Source organism: Rhinolophus ferrumequinum, chromosome 3 (genome assembly GCF_004115265.2).
Source record: "Rhinolophus ferrumequinum isolate MPI-CBG mRhiFer1 chromosome 3, mRhiFer1_v1.p, whole genome shotgun sequence".
NCBI lineage: Eukaryota > Metazoa > Chordata > Mammalia > Chiroptera > Rhinolophidae > Rhinolophus > Rhinolophus ferrumequinum.
In genome coordinates, this window is record NC_046286.1 from 7664547 (window position 1) to 7684035 (window position 19489).

Below are 19489 nucleotides of genomic sequence, written 5' to 3' on the forward strand. Positions count from 1 at the left end.
TAAGATTTTTTTTTTTACCCTTCAGGCCTTTGCATATTCTGTTCCCTCTGCAGAGGGAAGACCCCTCTGCTCCAGTAGCATAACTCCAATCCTTCTTTAGACCTCTCCCACATGTCTCTTCTTTACAGATGTCTTCCCTGAAGCCCAATAAGAACCTCCTCTTACCTTCTTTCACGGCACCAGTTTTCCTTCACAGCCCTAACTGTATTCATAATAATACATTTCCTGGTGTATGAGCTTTGTCTCCATCTCCCCCACTAACCGGGAGCTTCTGTGAAGGTAGTATTTGGCTAGCATTGTTGAAGGAACAAATGAATGAGGACCTCCAAGTTCACTGGGTTGGAGGCCAGGACGCAAGTCCTCACTCTCTGGGAGGCAAAAAAGGGTCCATGATAGCAGGTGCCAAAGAGAAGAAAGCATTCCCCCAGGAGCCTGAGAGGAAACCCCCAGCCTCTCACCCGCACCCCCTCCTCGCCTGCCCACGTGCCACCCACACACACAGCCTGACCCAGAGCGCTAGAACACTGCAGCTTTATTGAAACAACCGCGTCCGCAACTAGAGGTTACATCTGGGGTCTTGGGGGTGAAAGAGAGACAAGAGAGGACAGAGGCTGAGGTGGAGACAGACAGCAAGGCAAACGGATGAGGACGGGGTCATGTGACTAAAACAACCCCAGTACCTTACACCCGTTAGTGAGGGTCTCCTGTTGTGCTTTGACCTTGGTGGTGGGTGGGCCAGGCATGGGTGGGGAGCTTCTCTCCCAAGTTCATGAGGCCTCAGGGCTGGAGCAGCCCCCTGCTTCCCCTGCCCTTTCTCCTGGGTTGGGGATAAAGGCCTTGGTGAGCTGGCCACCCTGGGGCAGGAAGGATGCTGGGGACCAATGGGGTAAGGGGCCAGCAGAGTTGGGCTAAGATAGTGAGTGTGAGCAGCTGGGGGTGTGTGGGGTTGGGGGATACCAGGAGGAGGGCGTTTCTCGTAGGGCTCCTGGGAAAGGAATGCAGGTGACGTGAGGGGGGGGTGGTGGGCATGTGCCATCTCTCTGGATCTCAGCTTTCCCATCTATACAGTGGGGGCATTGGATTAGATGGTCTCTAAGGTCTCTTCCAGCTCTAAGGGTCACGGGATACCCAGGAAGAGTAGTCTTTCTGCCCCAGCGCACACACCTTCATAAACATACATGCGCCTGCGCATGCACGCACGCGCACATACACACACACACACACATACACACACACACACATAGCACTGACTTAGAGAGGGTTGTGCTACCCTGCCTTTGAAAGCAAGAAGGGCTCCCCTGAAACCAGAACTTCAACCAGTGGCCCCACAGGGACTCTCCAAAGGAGGTTCACCCATCCTATTCCTGGGACAGACCTGGAAATACCTCCCAACCCCCTTGAGCTGTCCAGGGAGAAGAAAACACCAGGATTTGTCCCTGTTTCCCCAGGCCCTCCTGGTCCTTAAGGGGACGTCAACAGGATGAGGACACCAACACACACTGAGCTTCATTCCCAGCCCAGACTTGTGTGAAGACAGAGGGGAGGGGGGACAGAGTCCCTTCTCTCTGAGAGCCTGGGGGAGGGGCAGCAGCTATAGCCAGTGTGGGCAGAGGGAGGTGGCCTCCATGTGGCACCCAGACCTGACCTGGGGTGGGAGGAGCTGTGGCCAGAATTTGGGGCAGAGAGCATTATATCTCCCAATGCAGGGCCCAGTAACATCTGTAACATCTGTACCAGCAGCTGCAGAGTGGGCAGTTTGACTAAGCTCCTCATAGCTACCTGGCAAGAAACCCCAGGCGCAGTGGCCAGTGGCCAGAAAACCCAGAGCTTCAGTACCTGGATTCCAAAGCTGGCTCCACCTAACTAGCTGTGTGACTGGGGCCAGTCCCTTCCCCGCACTGGGTTTTACCTTCCTCACGTGCACCACGAGGATCATGGACCTGAGGCCCAGCCCAGCACGGACAACCTGAGCCAGGGGCTTTCACAGAGCACAGGTAGAAAGGAGAATGAATGGGGAAGAGGTGTCAGGGCTGTCCCAGAGAGGGCAAAGGTGGGAGCAGGGTCCCAGGAGGAGGGGCCTTAGGTTGCAGGCTTAGCTTGGTACCCCAGCGACAGGAGCCACGCTGAGATGCCCCCTCTCCTACCTGAACAGCGCCTGGCCCCAGGTGTCCCTTTCTCCTCCAGACACCAACCTGTGGTGGGGTGGAGGGACCCTAACACCCTGAGAGCTGACCCTGGACTCTCAGTTTTAAGGCCACAAAATGCCTCAGCCCCCTTGACCCAGAGCTGAGACCGCCATTGGGGAGATGCACTGGATCCAGCCAGCCTGGTCTCCCCTGGGCTGTGGGTCTTCATGGGCCATGTACCAACACACAGACGTTGACACCCACGGGCACACAAGACACACACAGCACAGGTGACACTGATACAGAGGTGCTGACTCACGGGCACACACACACACACACACACACACAGCCTGGCACGCCGTCAGCGCTCATATCACACGTTAGTGCTAGCACACACCGACAGCCACACCCCCTGCAGTCCTGCCAGCGCACAGACATACACATGCCCACCTCACCGTCCACGCACGAGGACCGGGACCGCAGCGTCTCCCTCAGGCACGTTGTGTGAGCCCAGGTCCAGCCACCCTGAAGTCGGGGTTGTCCCTGCCCCATTGCAACCTCCCTCCAGCCGTGCTCTGTCACTCCCTTGCTTTGCATTCTCTGTCCACGTCACCAGGTCCCATCTCTCCAGACCAGAAACTCAGGGGCCACACATGTGCAATTCAGCTCAGGTGACATATGCCGAACAGTTTTTGTGCACCAGACTCTATGGATATGGAGGTGAGCAGGGGAGACAGGGTCCCCATATTGGAGCAGCCAACGCAGGGGCAGGTATATTCAAAAGCCATCTGAGGGACGTAGGCCAAGGGTGCCAGGGAGCCCAAAGAGGGAGCTCTCAGAGCTATTCATCTCGGGGTCTCCAGCCCCGCCCCAGAGAGAACACAGAGGAAGCACCTGGCAGGAAACAGGCCAACGGTTCCCACTCTTAGTTCTCCTGAGGAGCTCTGAAACATTTCTGATGCCGGGCTGCACGCCAGTCCAATTAAATCAGAACCTCGGGGGTGGGACCCAAGCATCAGTGCTTTCTCAAAGACTCTGGTGGTTCTATCCTGCAGCCAGGGCTGGGAGCAGACTTACATATCCCATCCCCCTGGGCAAAGCCTGCTGAGTGAATTCCAGAACAGGCCCACTTGTGCCAGGCACGAGGTTGGGAGGGGTGGGAGAGGGTTGGGAAGCTAGGAGGAGCTCACAGTCTAGTTGGGGCAACAGACCCTGCACAGATGGGACAATTAAGGAATAATACCCAGCAGGCGCGATGGAAGCATCTTCTGGGAACCTGTGGCTATTCATTTCGGACAGCGGCCTTGGCTGGGCCAGGAAGGCAGCCGGGTTGGTTGGGTATCAGGAGGCCCTGCTCCAGCCTTGGCCCAGCCACCCACCAGCTGTTCGTGATGATGGTAGCACAGGCCTGGCAGAGCGGTGAGATGGGCAGCGTTTGCTTTGGTTCCCTGCCTGCCTCCTGGCATTGCAGTGCTGTCTCTTCTCTGCAGCTGTCTCCACCGAATGCCAGGAGAAACCCTGTGACACGCCTTTCCAAAGGTTGTTGCCTTCCAATAGGGTCATCTGTATAGCTCTTTGTCATCCATAGAGGATGAAAGGTAGAAATTCAGGCGGGGGCAAGGCAGCTGGAGACTACACAATAGGGCTGGAAGTGGCATATTCGGCCAGCATCCCACAAGCATCTCCTGTCACTCATGAAGATGGACATGCATGCTGACATACACAGGCACGCATAGAGACGGGGTACATATGTATCACTGCACACGCAGGCTCATAGTTGCACACTCCTGCCCAGAGATGTACCCACAGTGCTACATAGACACAAATGCCCCCCCCCACACACACACACACGCAGCCACATGCACACATGCATGAAGACTCATCCTGGAAGGGGCCTCTCCTCTCTCATGGATGGCTGGGTGGGGGCTCAGGGGTGATGTTGAGAAGTCTAGATCCCATCATACCCATCTCCGGCTCCCGACCCAGGACCCAAGGACAGGGCGCCCTTTCCCAGCTGGGGTCATGAGCTCAGCTCCCAGGGAACAGGGTGACCAGCAACTGTCCCACCCCCCAGCCCCAGCTCTGCGAACCCCTCCTCCTTCACTGACCCTGGGTGGGAAGGGAACAGCCAACTAGAAGGTGCTTCGCAATGGAGGAGGGCAGGGGCAGCCTCCCTACACACACCCTCTCATCCAGGGTACCCCCTCATGCCAAGTATATAAGAAATGGAGTTTCCACTCTACTCCTGAGTTGTGTTCTATACGGGAGCACAAAATTGTGAAAGCAGGACTTCTCTGCCCCTTTCAGAGTCAAGCCTCACTCCAGAAAATGGCCTGGCCCCCACACACTCCCCTGGTTCCTCAGAGGGGCTGCTGGGGGCTGAGATTAGGCCAGCCCGTTAGTGTGGGGACCATGCTCTCAGGAATCCAGCTGCTTCAGGAGGGGGTATGGGGGTGGGAGGTGCAGGTGTCAGTCTTCAGGGCTCAAGACCCCGTGCTGGGTCCCTTCAAAGGGGGCACAGTGAGGGGAAAATATGACATCCCAGGAACAGGTCAGGGGATCTGGGTGGCCTGCGGTCTCCACCTTTCAGCCCTTGTCCTGGGAACAGAATGGCCTTGGGAACAAAGTTGCTTACAAAGTCCCGCTTGGCCCCTTCTGACCCTGGCCTCCCCCATCCCAAGGAGTCCCAGAGTCCGGCCAAGAGCAGGGCCCCCGTTTCTGCTCCCCTTCTGGTAAAGCCACAGGGTGGGCAGGAGCTCAGCCTTAAGTTAGGGATGGGGGAAGGGCAGAAACACCCCCCAGATGCAGCCAGGACGAGGCCGGCATGGCACCGAGGCCCCTGGAGGCAGACACCCTTCCAGTGAGTCCCGTCTCTGCAGTAAAGAAGGTGCTGGCAGGTAAGATAGAAACTTGTGCTTTAATATATCTGTGTGTGTGTGAGTGTGGGTGTGTGAGTGTGTGCGTGTGTGGAACGACCGTCTGCAGGGCCTCAGCGCCAGGCCTCTGTCCTTGTTCACTGCTCATCCTCGCAGCCAACGCAGGCCCCCTCCCTGGTGGGCTGGCCCTGCCCCGGGCGCCCAGCTGGCGGGGCTCAGTCTTTGGTAAGATGCAGACACTTTGGTGTGCCGGGGGCGGGGTGGGGGCCACGCAGCTCTCATCATCTCTGCCACGCCAAGAGGAAGATGGCCATGGGCCCCCAGAGCTGCGGGTGGGGCTGGCGGGGGGCTCCACTGCCGGGCATCACCACCACTGCGATGGGAGAGAGAGGGGAGACAGGCCAGGGCTCCAGTCAGCTGGGCGGGCCAGGGAGTGGCAGGCAGTCGGGCGGGCTGCAGTAGGGCCCGTTACTCCGGCCCCCTCTCTGGGGGCCTGAAGGTGGTGGGCGCTGCCCTCAACGCACACAGCACTCAGCACAGATGTGAGGTGGTATGGTGTGGGAGCTAACTCAGCCTGCCAGGGTCCAAATCCTGGCTCTGTGGCTCACGAAGACACGGAGCAATTCATTTGACCTCAATGGGCCTGTTTCCTCATCTGTAAAATGAGTCTGAAAGTAAGAGCTACCCCAGAGCACTGCTGTGAGGACTGAATGAGTTCATGCATATACAGCTTTTTGTATCTTGCCTGGTACACAGTAATCACTCAGTAAACTTGAGCTGTTATTATGGCAAACACCTGGCCCCCAGATGGGGGGCAAAAGTCACATCTGGACCCACACAGAGACGGACCCAGACACAGGCATTCCGGTAGGTCAATAGCTTAGCAAGCTCACGGAGGCAGGGTCTGGTCTTCTCATTGTCCTGAGCCAGGCTGGGCCCCAAGTGTTCACACAGTCACCACGTGCAGCCCGTCAGCCAGCAGCCTGAACCCCCATTCAGACACCCTCCTTCCCCTGACACAGGTGCCCACCCAAACGACCCTCCACAGATTTGCCCCCGCTTCTCGTCTTCACCTTTATTGGGATCCATCTGCTTCCGAGGACATTCTCCCTTCTTCAGTGTGACATCGTCTATGGCGATATCCCCCAGATAGCCTGAGCCTCGAACCCCCTCGAAAATAATCTGGGTGGGATCAGAGAGCAGGAAGCAGGGATTAGGGCGGTTCTGCTGGACAGACTCCCACCCTTCCCCTCGGTGTACCAGGGAGCCCCCATCCCTACCCCCATTCCGCCTGCTTTCCTCCTTCTGAAGTGCTTCGTGGCCAGAGCAACTGCCCGAGGGCTGGGAGAGCCTGTGAGGAGCCTCTGGGCCTGGCAGACTCACCTGGAAAGGCCCACTGGGGTTGATGGGCACATGGGCCTGCTGCCACACGTTGCCCTTATTGCCACTGAGGGACCAGGCGTGCGTATCCAGAGCCCCCTTGCTCCGGGACCGCACCAGGAGGTTGAGGGAGCCTGCAGTGGGTGTGAAGAGAAGGGAGCAGTGACATCTGTATAAGGGGCACCCCGGCCCTTCCCCATTCACCAAGCCCTCCTCTCTACCACTGCCCACAGCACTGTTCCTACTGGATGGGACTTTCTCCCCATCACAGACTGGTTCAATGTCCCATTATCCCCGGGGGTTTTGGGGTGGGAGTGACACGGGAAAGAGAGAGACACCAGCAGGGCTTCAGTTCATCAGGACAATTTGCAAATTTTCTTTTATTTTTTCCCTTCCCTCCTGATCAGCTAATCCCCCACTGCCAGCATGTGCGCGCGCACACACACACACACACACACATTGCCCTCTCCCCTCTAGACAGGGGAGGTAGCCAGGGCTTATGTCTGAGCACACAGGAGGATTCCAAAACACACAATGCACACCCCTGGCAGTACATGATACAGGAGGTGAATTCTGGAGGTACAGAAATGGACTGAAAAAATTTTAGTATTTATATGTATGTTTTAAGAGATGAATAAAGCTAGCCCTTCAAAACCACGATCTAACTAATATTAATGCTTAGGACAAAGCTAGGAAAAAAAGAATGAGTTGATTTAAAGAAAGATATTAGCATATGTGTGACATAACCAGGGTAAAAATAGCTCAAGTGAAATTTGGGAGGCATTAGTCTGTGGGTGCTGAGCCCATCTGCCCACAGTCACAGGGCCAGGAGTTTTGGAGGTGCTGAGGGGCACTGGAGGAGAGGGAGGGGGTCATGGCTTGGCTAAGAGCATGCGGGCAATGTCATGCCCCCTCCCTGGCTCTCCTGGCCCACCTCGAGGCCCCAGTGACATGAAACACCTGGCTCGGAGGGAAGAGGAATCAACTTAGGTGGCACCTGGAGGCTGGCATTTCCATGGCACTGCCCACAGACAAAGTCACACCATCTGTGACACCAGATAGACAGAACCCCCTATGGGGGAGAGCCACCAAATGTTACCTGCCTGAGATCAAAGGAGATGGCTTGGACCAAGAAGAGCAGGCAAAACAGGAGGTCTGGGGACAGCTGGTGCCCCGAGCTCCCAGGTAGGGTGGGAAAGGAGAGGAGAAGAGGGACCGGAACAGCAAGAAATAACCCCTCACCCAACAGCAGACCCAGGCCCGGGTGGGGGACCCTTCCCAGGAGATGGTGCCATGAGAAGGCTGCAGCCAGCATCCAGTGGGCCAGGAGGTGACACACTGGCGTCAGCAGGGCCCAAGCCCCAGTGCCTTCCAGTCTCCCCAGCAGCTCCAAAGGGATCACTCTCTCTTCCCTCTCTTAAAGATCTACCCCTGTTCTGATCCCCCTGGGGTCCAGCCTCAATCCCCATGACTTCTCTTCCTCCTGTACCACCCTGTCTCAAGGACCCTAACGGAAAAACCCCACGTTTTCACTGCTCAAACTAAAATGGAATCTCTTCTCCCTTCCCTGAGTACCCCATAAGCTCCAAGACCTCCTGCTCAGAGGCTTTCTGACAACCTCTCACAGGGGTCAGCCAGGGCCCAAGACCTTCAATCTTCCTTAAGGATGTGCCTACTCACTGCAATTCTTCCCTGCCTTCACCTCCTCCAAAGCCAAATGGAACTGCATGCTAGAGCCTGGACATACTCCAACTTTCCAGCCTCTGGGCTTTTGCTCAGGCTGTTCCCACTGCTTGAGATGCCCTTCCCCTATCATGTCCCCCTGGCCAAATCCATCCTGTGCTTCAAAGCCTCTCGGAAACATCACCTCCTCCAAGAAGTCTTCCTAGGCTTGAGCTGGAAGTCCTCTATGCTTCCTGGGACCTCTGAGTCCTTAAACTACAGCTCCCCAAGCCCAGCCCTCTCTCTGCTCAGGGGTGTGGCAGTTACGGGGATTCATATCTTCTCCCTATTTGACTCCTTGAGGGAAAGTTTGCGTCAAATTGCCATCAGTTCTCAATAATTACATGGTGAATGAACTTTTCACAACTGTCATCAGGATTTTCATAGACTCTCAGGGTTAGAAGTTACCTCAGGGTTCATCAAGCCCAGACCTCCCATCATTCATTCATTCATTCATTCAATCATCTGATTGAACACCACTATATGCCAGGCACTGTTCTAGGTACTAGAGATACATTAGTGAATAAAACAAAGACCCCTGCCCTCCTGGAGCTTATGCTCTACTGGTAAGTGTTATAAAGAAAATAATGCAGGGAACAGAGAGGTATTTCAGATGGGGCGCAGGGCCCTTCTGAGGAGACCTGAAGGAGATGACAAGAACATTCCAGGCCAGGAGAACATCATGCGCACAGCTCTCTGTGGCAGGGAGAGCAGCAGGGAATGAGGTCAGAGGAGCAGGCAGGGTCGGGATCAGGGATGGGAGACCTGGAGAAGATGGTGACGGAAGGGGATGGCGCAGGGGAGTAGCATGCCCTGGACAGGGGTCTCCATAGCCTCCCCGCGGGGCAGTCCTGTCTGGGGACAGGGCAGCCCACTCCTTTGCTTACAGGGTCTTCCTCAGGTAGGATCAAATCTGCCCACAGGAAGCTTTCATTGACTGGTTTGTTCCACCAGTGAGCAAGCTCGGGAGCCCCCACTGCTCCCAGATACCCCAGCATCCCAGCACATAAGGTCTGAATTCCCAGGGCCCTACTGGACCCAACCCGCTCCTCTTGGCAGCTGGTCCCCAGTGCCCTTCCTGAGCTGGGGATCAAGTGACCAACTGTCCTGGTTTGCATCGGTTACTCCAGCTGGGGAAGCCAGATGGAAATAAGAGGACTGGCCAGGGCGGGCAGTCCTGGTGACCCACCCCACCCACCCCAAAGGAACTTCTCACAAAGTCCAGACCCAGCCATGGGCGAACTCATCGGTGTGCATGGTCTGGGGTCCACAGTGGCTACAGAACCTTCCATCCCACCATTCCAGCTCATCAGTTCACCTTGACCCATCACGCAAGCTGCAGATACTTCTGCATGATGAGCCTTTAGGTCTACACTTAAAGTCATTTCCTCTGCTGTGCAGCTGAGGAAAACAATGAAGCGCCTGTGGCCTGATAAGGCCTGGTCATCGAGACGCAGGTTCAGGGTGAAACAAGGCTCAGAACAGTGTGTGTAAACGGGGCGGGGGCGGAGGGGTGAAGGGTAAGGGGATAAACAGAATGTATGTGTACTGCTTCTATACGCATAAAGTATTTCAGGAAAACTTCCCCCAAATCTAGTACATCGATTGCCTCTGGGGAGGGGCTGGAGATAGCAGGGGGACTGGGATGGGAGGGGTCTCTCATTACGCACCTTTTGTACCTTTTGACCCATGCAAAATATACAACTTTCCCATAAATAAGTAAACAAACAAATGAATAAAAATTTTTTAAATTGTCAATTCCTCCGCAGTCTTCCATAACCAGGCCCCCAGCGTTGGTCCCTGTAACCAGCTGTTGTGGCCCCTACCCTTCTGCTGTGGACACGTGTCACGGGGCCACTAAATCCTATCCGGTGCAATTAGCTGTTTAACTTGACTGGCTCTCCAACTTGACTATAGGAGCCAGGAGGACGGGCAGCTTGTGCATTCCTTTCACTGCAGCACCTGACGCCTGGCGCGAAGCAAGGGCTCTAGAAGTGATGACTGCACTGATGAGTTCATTACTAATGTGACATTGCTACCAGCGACACCTCTTTCCAAAGGGGCATTCCTTTGCTTTACATGCACTCTTACGAAGCAGGGCTTCCTCTCACAGCTCACGAAGCAGCACCCTTCTAAGCCTGTGTTAGGGTTCGAGGGAGTCAGGCGGACTTGGGTTGCTGTGTGGTCTTGGGCAAATGCTTAATGTCTCTGATGACGTGGTAATACCTCGCTTACCTGGTGGTTATGAGGGCTAATGAGACCACAGATGCAGAGCACCCAGGATGTCACCTGGTACCTGGCGTGCACTCAATACATGCAATTCTCCAGCCCCTCCAAGACTCCCATCTCATCCTGCTGGAGCTTCTTCTTCTTCTTCTTCTTTTTTTTTTTGGTAGCCGCAGGGAGCCTTGATCATCCCACACAAGCTGGCTCTGGACCTCCTCCCTTGTCCAGATTCTGCCCAGACCCCCTCCCCCCTCAGGATCTCTGATTCAGCCCAGACCTCATGTGGGCCGGTCCCTAGCCTCCTGCGGACCCCTCTCGCCCCTCACAGCCCCAACACACACTGGGGAAGACTACCTGGAAACTTGACTCACCGATGTGCTTCCCATACATGTGATAGAAAAAGGAGACGCAGTAGAACTTGGCGCTGGCGTTGTACAGGGGACTCACCAACCGTGCACGGTCCCCCAGCTCCCGGGGCCTGGATGTCTCAATAAACATGTAGTAGCCTGCAGGAAAGGGAGAGATTCACCAACAGCTTCCTCTTCACCCCACCCAAGCCTCTTTCTGTCCTTCCCATCACCATTACCACTCTTTTCTTAGTCTCATGTGTCTCAATGGCAGGTGCCTCACCCCAACCCACCCCATCCTCCCTGCCTCACAGAACAGGAGTCTAGGCCAGCCTTTATCAGCTCTTAATTCTACTGAAGCACTTCCTGTTTCTCTGTTAGGACGGAGCTATGCCTCCCCTCAGATTGGGCCTCCTTGAGGGCAGCGCTGTGTCTCCCTCAAACTGGGGCTCCCTGAGGGCAGGGCTGTGTCTCCCTCAAACTGGGGCTCCCTGAGGGCAGCGTCATGTCTTCCCTCAGACTGGGGCTCCCTGAGGGTGGGGCTGTGTCTCCCTTCAGACTGGGCTCCCTGAGGGCAGGGCTGTGTCTCCCCTCAGAGTGGGCTCCCTGAGGGCAGGGCTGTGTCTCCCCTCAGACTGGGCTCCCTGAGGGCAGGGCTGAGTCTCCCCTCAGACCGGGGCTCCCCGAGGACAGGGCTGTGTCTCTCCATTAGAATGGAACTGCCTGAGGCCAGAACCCTGAAGTAGCCCTCCATTCCTAGCAGCAGGCCATGCCCTCACCCTCAGGGGTGCCACTTATATCAGTGGGGGGACCGGTGTTGGGAGAACGCTTGGGGTTCTGGGTGAGGGCGTTCTGCCGTGTCCAGTCAAAGTTGTCTGTCAGGTCCTGGGTGTAGCCACAGATCTTCTCATCCTCAAAGTGGCAGGTGTTGTCTGCATTGGGGTGGGGAGGTTGGGGATGAGACAAAGAGGGTCAGCCTTCTCAGGCCCTCTGGTCCAGCTGTGCCCTCCCTGGCCACCTGAGGCAGCTCCCAAGCATCCAAGCAGTGGGCCCAGGATTCTAGGGCTTGAGAAATTACGTAACAGGACCTCGGACTACTTTGTTTCCAGAGCAGGACTCCTTAACCTTTTTGTGACACCACAGACCCTTCTGGCATCTAGTGAAGTTCAAGGACCCCATTTTAGAATAATGATTTTAGATGCATAAAATGAAATACAAAGGATTACAGAGGAAATCAATTATACTGAAATACAGTTATCAAATATTTTTAAACAAATTTGTGATATAAGTGGGTTTCTTTATTATCTAATTAAATCACAAGATCTAGTATTAGGTCTAATAAACTGCCGTAGTTTTGAAATACTAATGAATGTAAATGACATTTAGAGATAGCTGCAACAACTTTAAGGTGATGTGGAAACATCAGATGTCTGATGACAAAGTCACAAGTACTAATTATACTACTGAGGTTGGTTGCCTACCCTCATCATTGAAGGAGATATTACATTTCTGCTAGAAGTTAGGAGAAGTTAAGTAAGTGTATACCCTTCCAGGTTCCAGATTCATGGAGCCCTTGGATTCTATACACAGATTCTTTGGGGATCCATGGATCTCAAGTGAAGGATTCCCTGCCCCAGAGAACAGGGGAAACCGATTAGCCTGGCCTTTGTTTTGGGGATAGTGAGTGATGCGGCATGAGGACAAAAGGCCCTGAGTTAGAGACGTCCCCCAACCTCTCTTCTGCCGCCCACCTTTAAGCCCCAGAATAAATCCTGGATACAAACATCTCTGAGCCTAGCCCTGCTCCCTCCTGCTTCTCCTTCCAGCTGCTGGATTCTATCGCATTTCCTCTCTGGTCTCTCTTGGGGTCCTTTCCTCCCACCAGGGGAGCTTCTGTGTCCCTAAGGGGAAGGAGAAGTGGGTGGGGGTGTCTCACCTGATAGACTGGGAGAATTGATGGCTGAGAAAGCAAACAGGAAAACCAAGTCAGAATCGAGTGGAGCTGTGCAGAGGGTGCCTGAGCTTAGAACCAGAGGACAGGGTCCCCAGAGCCAAGACTGGGGCCAGAGGGGCCTGGCCTGCAGTGACAGAGCAGGACACTGAATAGTGGGCAGCCCCAAGCTCAGCAACCATGTGGGGAAGGTAGAGGGGGTCCCCTGGGCATAAGATGGGCCCTCCCTTCCCACCACCACCACCACCACCACCACTTACGCTCTGTGTAGTGGATGATGCGGGAGGCCATATCACCAGCCCCAAACGTGGTATAGGGCGTGAGGCGGACCTCGTAGCTGTGGGGCACACGGAGGTCAGTCAGAATGTACTCCAGCAGCTGCCCCTTCTCCACACGCCGCACTGGGATGGCCTTCACCATGGCATTGTGCTGATTCAGCTGCAGATAAAGGGAGTTCCCAGGAGCTCAGCAGCCATGCCCTCCACCAGAGCAACAGGCCCTGCAGCCCCTGGTATGACTCTGGGGATCAGTGTCCAGGAGCAGAAAGAGCAAAGAACTAGGAAGCCAGGTCCTCAGTTTCTGTGGGGTACAGCAATCACCCCTTCCATGCCTACCTGCCACGGCTGTCTTAATAATAAGTGACAGCAACACGTATTGAATACTTTAGTGTGCTAGGCACTGTTCTAAATGCTTTGCAATTATTAACTCATTTAATCCTCAAAATAATGATCCTAGAGGTAGAATATTATAATTTCACCCCCATTTTATAGATGTGGAAGCTGAGGCCAAACAGAGATAGCTTGTCCAAGTTCATACAGAGCTGGATTCTAGCTTAAGCAGTCTGCCCCAGAGTCACACTCCCCCCCACCACCAAACTGCCCCCTGGGCTGGGCAGAACCACATGGTCCCTAGACAGGACACAAGACCAGCATAGTGGTTCTGGCCTTGCATTCTAGAGACCTCATGGGTGAGACTTTAAGCTCGTGCCTTAAGTTTCTGCTGCTAGCTTCTGAGGTAAGAGAAGATTCTGCATTTCATGAGCAGAGCTGGCTCTGCTCCCCTCCACCTCCATTGACCCTGCCCAATTCTCAGGGTTGGGCCCAGAACATGGGTCCAGAGGGGTCAGGTCCCTGGCACCTCCCAGCTCCTGCTGTTGTGTCCAGAACACTTTCCCTGTGGCACTGAAGAGCCGTCTATAAGAAGGGTCAGTATGTTCCAGCCCCATCTCCAACCCCTCCCCCTGGCTCATTGAGCACTTCCAAGGTCAGCTGGCACCCAGACCCCTCTCTCCCTTGGCCCACCTGGCGGACACTGAGTCTGTAGTTGAGCACAGGGTCAACAGCGTCCGGCTCCCTCTGGGTCCACTGCAGCACGTAGGAGTAGTTCTTGGACAGCTTGTGGCTGCGGGTGGGGTTGGGGGTGTCGAAGTAAAACTCCGGGCTGTAGGCTTTGGCTGAGAGGGCAGGGAGGGGGGCATGGGGCCATGGAGGGTGGGGGATGGGGAGAGACACAGAGAGAGGAGGTGTGGGAGGGGGAGACAGAGAGGATGGAGTGGAACAGAGAGAGGGGATGGGGAAGACAAAGAGAAGGGAATATTGTGAGGAGAGGAGATAGCAGAGAAGATTGGGGAGAATGAGGGTGGGATAGGAGGGAAGGTGGGAGATGGAGTAAGGGAGATTGGGAATTTAAGAGGTGGTATTAGCGAGAACGGAGCGGAAAGACCAAGGAAAAGATAGAGCAAAGAGAAATTTGGGAAGACAGAAGGGATATTAGAAAAGACACAGGGAAAGAGGGTTGGGGAAGACAGGAAGATGGATCAAGGAATTGAGGTATAAGGAAGAGAAGAGAGGAGAAGGATAGAGCGAGGCAAAAAAGGTGGGGAGACAGGGAAAGTATGGGAGAACAGGGGAGAGGGGAAGGAGGTGGGAAATGTCACCGGGACCTCTGGCTGTCAGGGCTGGGGAGGTGGCCAGTGACCTGTGGTGCTAACCCCCTGCTGTTGAGTGAGGGGATCCAAAGAAGCGCTAAAGGATCTTCCAGTCAGTCGGGGCTGTTGGGAGAGCTGAGAGCGCAGTGGAATGGGGGGCAGGCATGCCTGGAATTCTTTGCAGGGCGCTGCCACCGGCTTTGACAAGGAACAGGCTCTTACCAATGGAAGGAGGAGAGACAAGGGTCGGCAACCCCGTCAGCCCCTCTCCGTTTCCCTCGCCCCTCAACACGACCTCCACCCCTTTCTGACCCACATACTCCCGTCTGCAGCCCCAAACAGCCCACTCGCGAATGACTTGATGAGGAGATAGGGCTGAGAGGGATTTCTGGGCACCGAAGGACCTGAAACTCTAAGGTGACAGCTCAGGAAATGTGTGCTGGCTGTCCCAGTACCACCCACGAGGTCCCAGAGACGATACTGAGGGGCGTCTTCGCTCCCCTAAGCTCAGGCCCCTCACACAGGACCTACGGTCTGGAAAAGAGGAGGTTCCCCAAGCCCAGCCTCTGGAGCCAAAGACGAGGAAGGAGGGGCTTGAAACTTGACGCCTGAGATGGGGTGGTGCCTAGGGCTTGAGTGGGAGGATCTAAACCTGGTGTAGGAGGGGTTGGAGGGGAAATGTGAGAACAGCAGGAAGCGGAGAGCTGGGATTGGATAAGGTTGGAAGAGGTGGAGCCTGTACCTCATGTAGGCGGGGCCTAGGCGCTGTGTGGCTGGGCCTTTAAAGGGAAGGGCCCAGACCTGGTGCCCGCGGGGCTAGAGAGGGCGTAGTGAAGGAAGAGCTTGAAAGGGGCGGGGCTGTCTGAGTCCAAGGAAGAAGGCTGAGCTAAAATGGGCGGGGCTTAGGACAGGTATAGGTGGGCCTTGAATGGAGAAGGCCTAGACCTCGAGTGGGCAAGAGTGGAATGGGCGGGGCTGTAAGAGGAGGTCATTGCTGGATCCAGGTGGCATGGGCGGGTCTTGGAAAGGCAAGGGCCTAAACCTGGTGTGGGCGGGAAGGGGGCGGGACCCAAGCCGGGTGTGGGCAGAGCAAGAATTGGGGCGGAGCGTGAGCCCAAGTGGGCGTGATTATGTGGGGCGGGACCCACTGGATTCTCACCCGAGACCTGGAAGAGACAGACAGCCGAGCCCACGTCGTTGGAGACGCTGCACTCGTAGCTGCCGCTGCTGTCGCGGGTAACGGCGTCGAGGCGCAGCTCGGAGTGGTCGGGGGCCTCGGCGGCGACGGGGACGGATGGCGGCGGAGGCAGCAGCTGCCCTTTGAAGCGCCACACGGCCGAGGCGATACGCTGCGGGCTGCCTCGGAGGAGCGAGCAGCGCAGGAGCACAGGCCTGCCCAGAGCTTGGCGCACATCCTGGGAGCTGGGCTCCACTTCCGGCGGGACTGGGGGCGGGGGCGGCGGTCAGCTGGGCGGAGGGGTTTCTGAGGAGCCGCCCCACGGGGGAGGCGACGCACTCGCCCTTGTTCCCGTGCCCCCTTGGCAAAGTTCTCAGGGAGGATACGCACAACACACCCATGCAATAGCCACACTCATACCTCCCCGACCTGCAGATACCTGCTACCCCTTCCCAGCCATTCTTTCCAGCCATGGTTCCTACACTGGGCTCTATTCATGCCTCAAATGGCCCCTTCAGCTCCCATGTAATGAAAAGCAACAGAACGTCGGGGTTTAGAGCCTGATCCCTGGAGCTAGATGGCTGTAGGTTCAAATCCCAGCACTTCCTCTAATTAGCTGTAAGAACTTACACAAGTTGCTTAACCTCTCTGTGACTCGGTTTCCCTTATTTGTAAAAAAAAAAATATGTCAAGGTGTCGAGGATTTAGAGGTATCAGCAGTAGGTAGGGGGTTTGATTGGACTGGGGCGGGTGAAGGGGTAAAGAAGGGACAGGCTTGACTGAGAACAGGGAGGGACAGCTTGCGAGGTAGTCCAAGTGGGAAGGTGGGACTCACACTGCACGTTCAGCTGCACCTGGGCCTCTCGGGGGCGCACATTGAAGCCATTATAGCGAGCCGTCTGGCAGCGATAGGTCCCACTCATGTCGCGGCTCACGCGCTCCAGACGCAGCTTCCCATCCGGGGTCTCCTCCAAGGGCAGCCCGGAGGGCAGCAGCGCAGCCTCCTTGTCCACGCGGGACCAGAGCACGGGCGGCCGCGGCTTGCCGCGCACCTCGCACTGCAGCTCGGCGGGCGAGCCCTCGCGCACTGTCACCACGGCCCTGCCCTTGGGCACGCTGATGGTGGGCGGCACTGGGGAGGGGGCGGTAGGAGCGGGGTTAGAGCTACCCGCTGGCCTCCGCTCCGGAGTTTCTGCTTCCCTACCCCTAAGTGTGAGCCTCTCTTTCCCATTCCAGACTTCCCACGGACCTCTCAGCATCTCCAAACGGAACTCACCTCCCCAGGTCCTCTCCACCTCCTGGTCTCTACCTCAGGCTCTCCCAGCTCGGAAAAGGAGCTGAAGTCGTGCTGGCCTATTCCTTCTTTCCCCTTACCTCAACGTTTTGGGGATTCGACCTTTTAAACAGTTCTACTAAATGTCTCCTTCCTCAATATGCTCTCTTCTGCCTGCTGGCCCTGCTGTAGTTAAAGCCGCCCTCTTCTCTTTCTGGAGTGTTATCACAGATGGCTAGTCTGTACTCCCAATATCCTTTCACTTTCACCTAAAGTAATAATATATCTGGACGTTAGCAGAGCACGCGGCCAGAATAAAGACTGTATCTCCCAGCCTGACTTCTGGCTAGCTGTAGCCAGGTGACCAAATTCTGGCCATTGGGATTTGACAACATAAGCGTCTTTAAAGGAAGAGGCCATGCACCTCTCTTCCTCCTTCTTGCTGGCTGGAATGCAGGTTGACGACTGCAGCTGGAAATGCCATTGTGGATGAGGTGGCACATGCTAAGGATAATGGAATGGCAATACAAGATGGAATCTGGGGCCCTGAGGACTTGGAAGAGAGCCGCCATTCCAGCAGGCACTGCTCACTTGAATATGAAGAAGAAATACACGGCTAGCTTGTTTAAGCCACTTTTATTTAGGGTTTTTCCTGTTATTCATAGCCAAACCTAATCCAACCCGACACATTGTCCAAATGGAGGGTCTTTTAAAGATGTCTATGGGTCCCATCTCACATCATGTCAAACAAATTAAAATGTTCTATATTAAATGTAAATTGCAAATAACTCTACAAGGCACGTTGAAGTCCAGTTACCGAGTTAGCATAATTTATACTCTACAAACATTTATACATTTATTGGCTTTAATTTTGCAGTTTTCTTTGTATTTTGGAGCCAATTGATTTATTTTTCTAGGTCTAAACCATTTCCACAGGCCCTTAAAAAACTCCATGCCCTAGGCATCAGGCTTCTGAGCCAAATGGAGGAAACAGCCCTGTGCCCTGTTGATTACCTGACTTCTAACACATCTCAGCTCCCAACCCTTCTGTGTCCCCACAGGCTAACGAGCTGTCTCCCCCTCTCCCGCCCAAGGCTGCACTGCCCTCAGGTTAAAGCTCAAACTCCTTGGCTGGGCAAACAAGGCCCTTGTGCTCTGGCTTCTGCCACCCCCAGCCTCCTCTTCCCTCTCTCGTCCTGTGTCCCAGCTGTGGGATATTCCCTGGACACACCAAGTCCCATACAGCTTGAGGGCCTCCCTATCCTGTCTCTCCTGGGCTTGTCCCCTCACCTAGCAAATGTTCACATGGAGAATGGCTCCTCTGAGAAGCCTTCCCTGGCATCCCCTGGCAGCCTGGTACTCCTTCTCTCGTGTTCCCCAAGCTCTGAGGATCCTGCCGTTAGCAACTATGTCCTATCTAAAGTTTGCCCTTCCAAGTCCTGCTGTACCCCAACAGATGTGTCTCCAAGGCTAGACAGTGGGCTGTGAGGATGGGTCTGTGGCATTTGTCTGGGTCCCCAACTCACTCCTCACCCATGGCCTGGTACACAGCGATGGGCAAAAGAGATTTGTGGAATCTATGGAGGCTTGGTCCACTCCTAAAGCCCAGCTCAGGTCAGTCTCCTTCCGGAAGCCTTTCCTGAACCCCTCCAGCTTCACCTGGCCTCTCCCTTCACCTGGGCAGATGTCAGGATGGAAGGGGCCTCCGAGGCCATCTGGTTCAATGTCTCACAGAAGAGAAACTGAGATCCAGAGAGTTAAAAAGCCTGAGCTTAAGGCAGCCAGCTCTTCAGTGCAAGGTGCTGGGGACTAGAGATGAGATTCTAGAGACCCTCTCCAAAGTCATCACCTCCAAACTCCTGCCATTGTCAAGGTGTAAACCCTTCAGAGGTGGCTGAGCGCAGGCTCTGCAGTCAGACTGCCTGGGTTCCAATCCCAGCTCCACCACTTACTGTTGTTACCTTCGGTAAGTTTTTTAAACTCTCTGAGCCCTTTTCTTCATCTCTAAAAATTGAAGATAAACCATCTATCCCACAAGGTAAATCATAAAGGGGAATGAGATAAATATAAAATCATCAGAACACAGTAAAAACTCAATAAATGTTAGTCATTATTATTTATTACTAGAATAGAAACCCAAACCTCCTGGATAATCTGGCCTCTGCTGACCTCTCCATTCTCATCTCATTCCATTCTCCCAGCCATATTCTCCTTCCTTCAGTTCTCCAAATGGCCCACGCACTTGCCTGCCTGCCTCAGTGCCTTTGCACATGCTGATGCCTTGGCCTGCCTTTCTCTTCCACCCTCCCTTGCTCTCCTTTGCCTTATAAAATCCTGTCCTCCCTCAGCTTTCAGACCAAACATTCTATCTCAGGAAACTCTTTCCTGACTCTCCTGTATCACAGTTTGCAGGGGTATAAATTTGTGAGACTATCTGAAAAATGTTTGCCTTCCTACTTAGTTCCGTGAGGGCAGAGCCTATCT

At 54.9% G+C, this 19489-nt stretch overlaps 1 protein-coding gene across 1 annotated transcript in view; it reads right to left on the bottom strand.

Annotated features, from left to right (window-relative positions):
* Positions 1-525: 525 nt before the first annotated feature.
* The window catches only part of MDGA1 (MAM domain containing glycosylphosphatidylinositol anchor 1), a 60011-nt gene continuing 41047 nt past the window's right edge, over positions 526-19489 (bottom strand). Inside the window, exons 8-17 of the mRNA XM_033098992.1 lie at positions 16568-16864; positions 15715-15999; positions 13930-14081; positions 12889-13066; positions 12614-12637; positions 11457-11609; positions 10702-10836; positions 6386-6516; positions 6076-6184; positions 526-5375 (exon numbers count right to left, since the gene is read on the bottom strand). Coding sequence (XP_032954883.1) covers positions 5284-5375; positions 6076-6184; positions 6386-6516; positions 10702-10836; positions 11457-11609; positions 12614-12637; positions 12889-13066; positions 13930-14081; positions 15715-15999; positions 16568-16864 — 1556 coding nt within the window. The 3' untranslated portion in view covers positions 526-5283. The remainder of the gene's footprint in view (positions 5376-6075; positions 6185-6385; positions 6517-10701; positions 10837-11456; positions 11610-12613; positions 12638-12888; positions 13067-13929; positions 14082-15714; positions 16000-16567; positions 16865-19489) is intronic.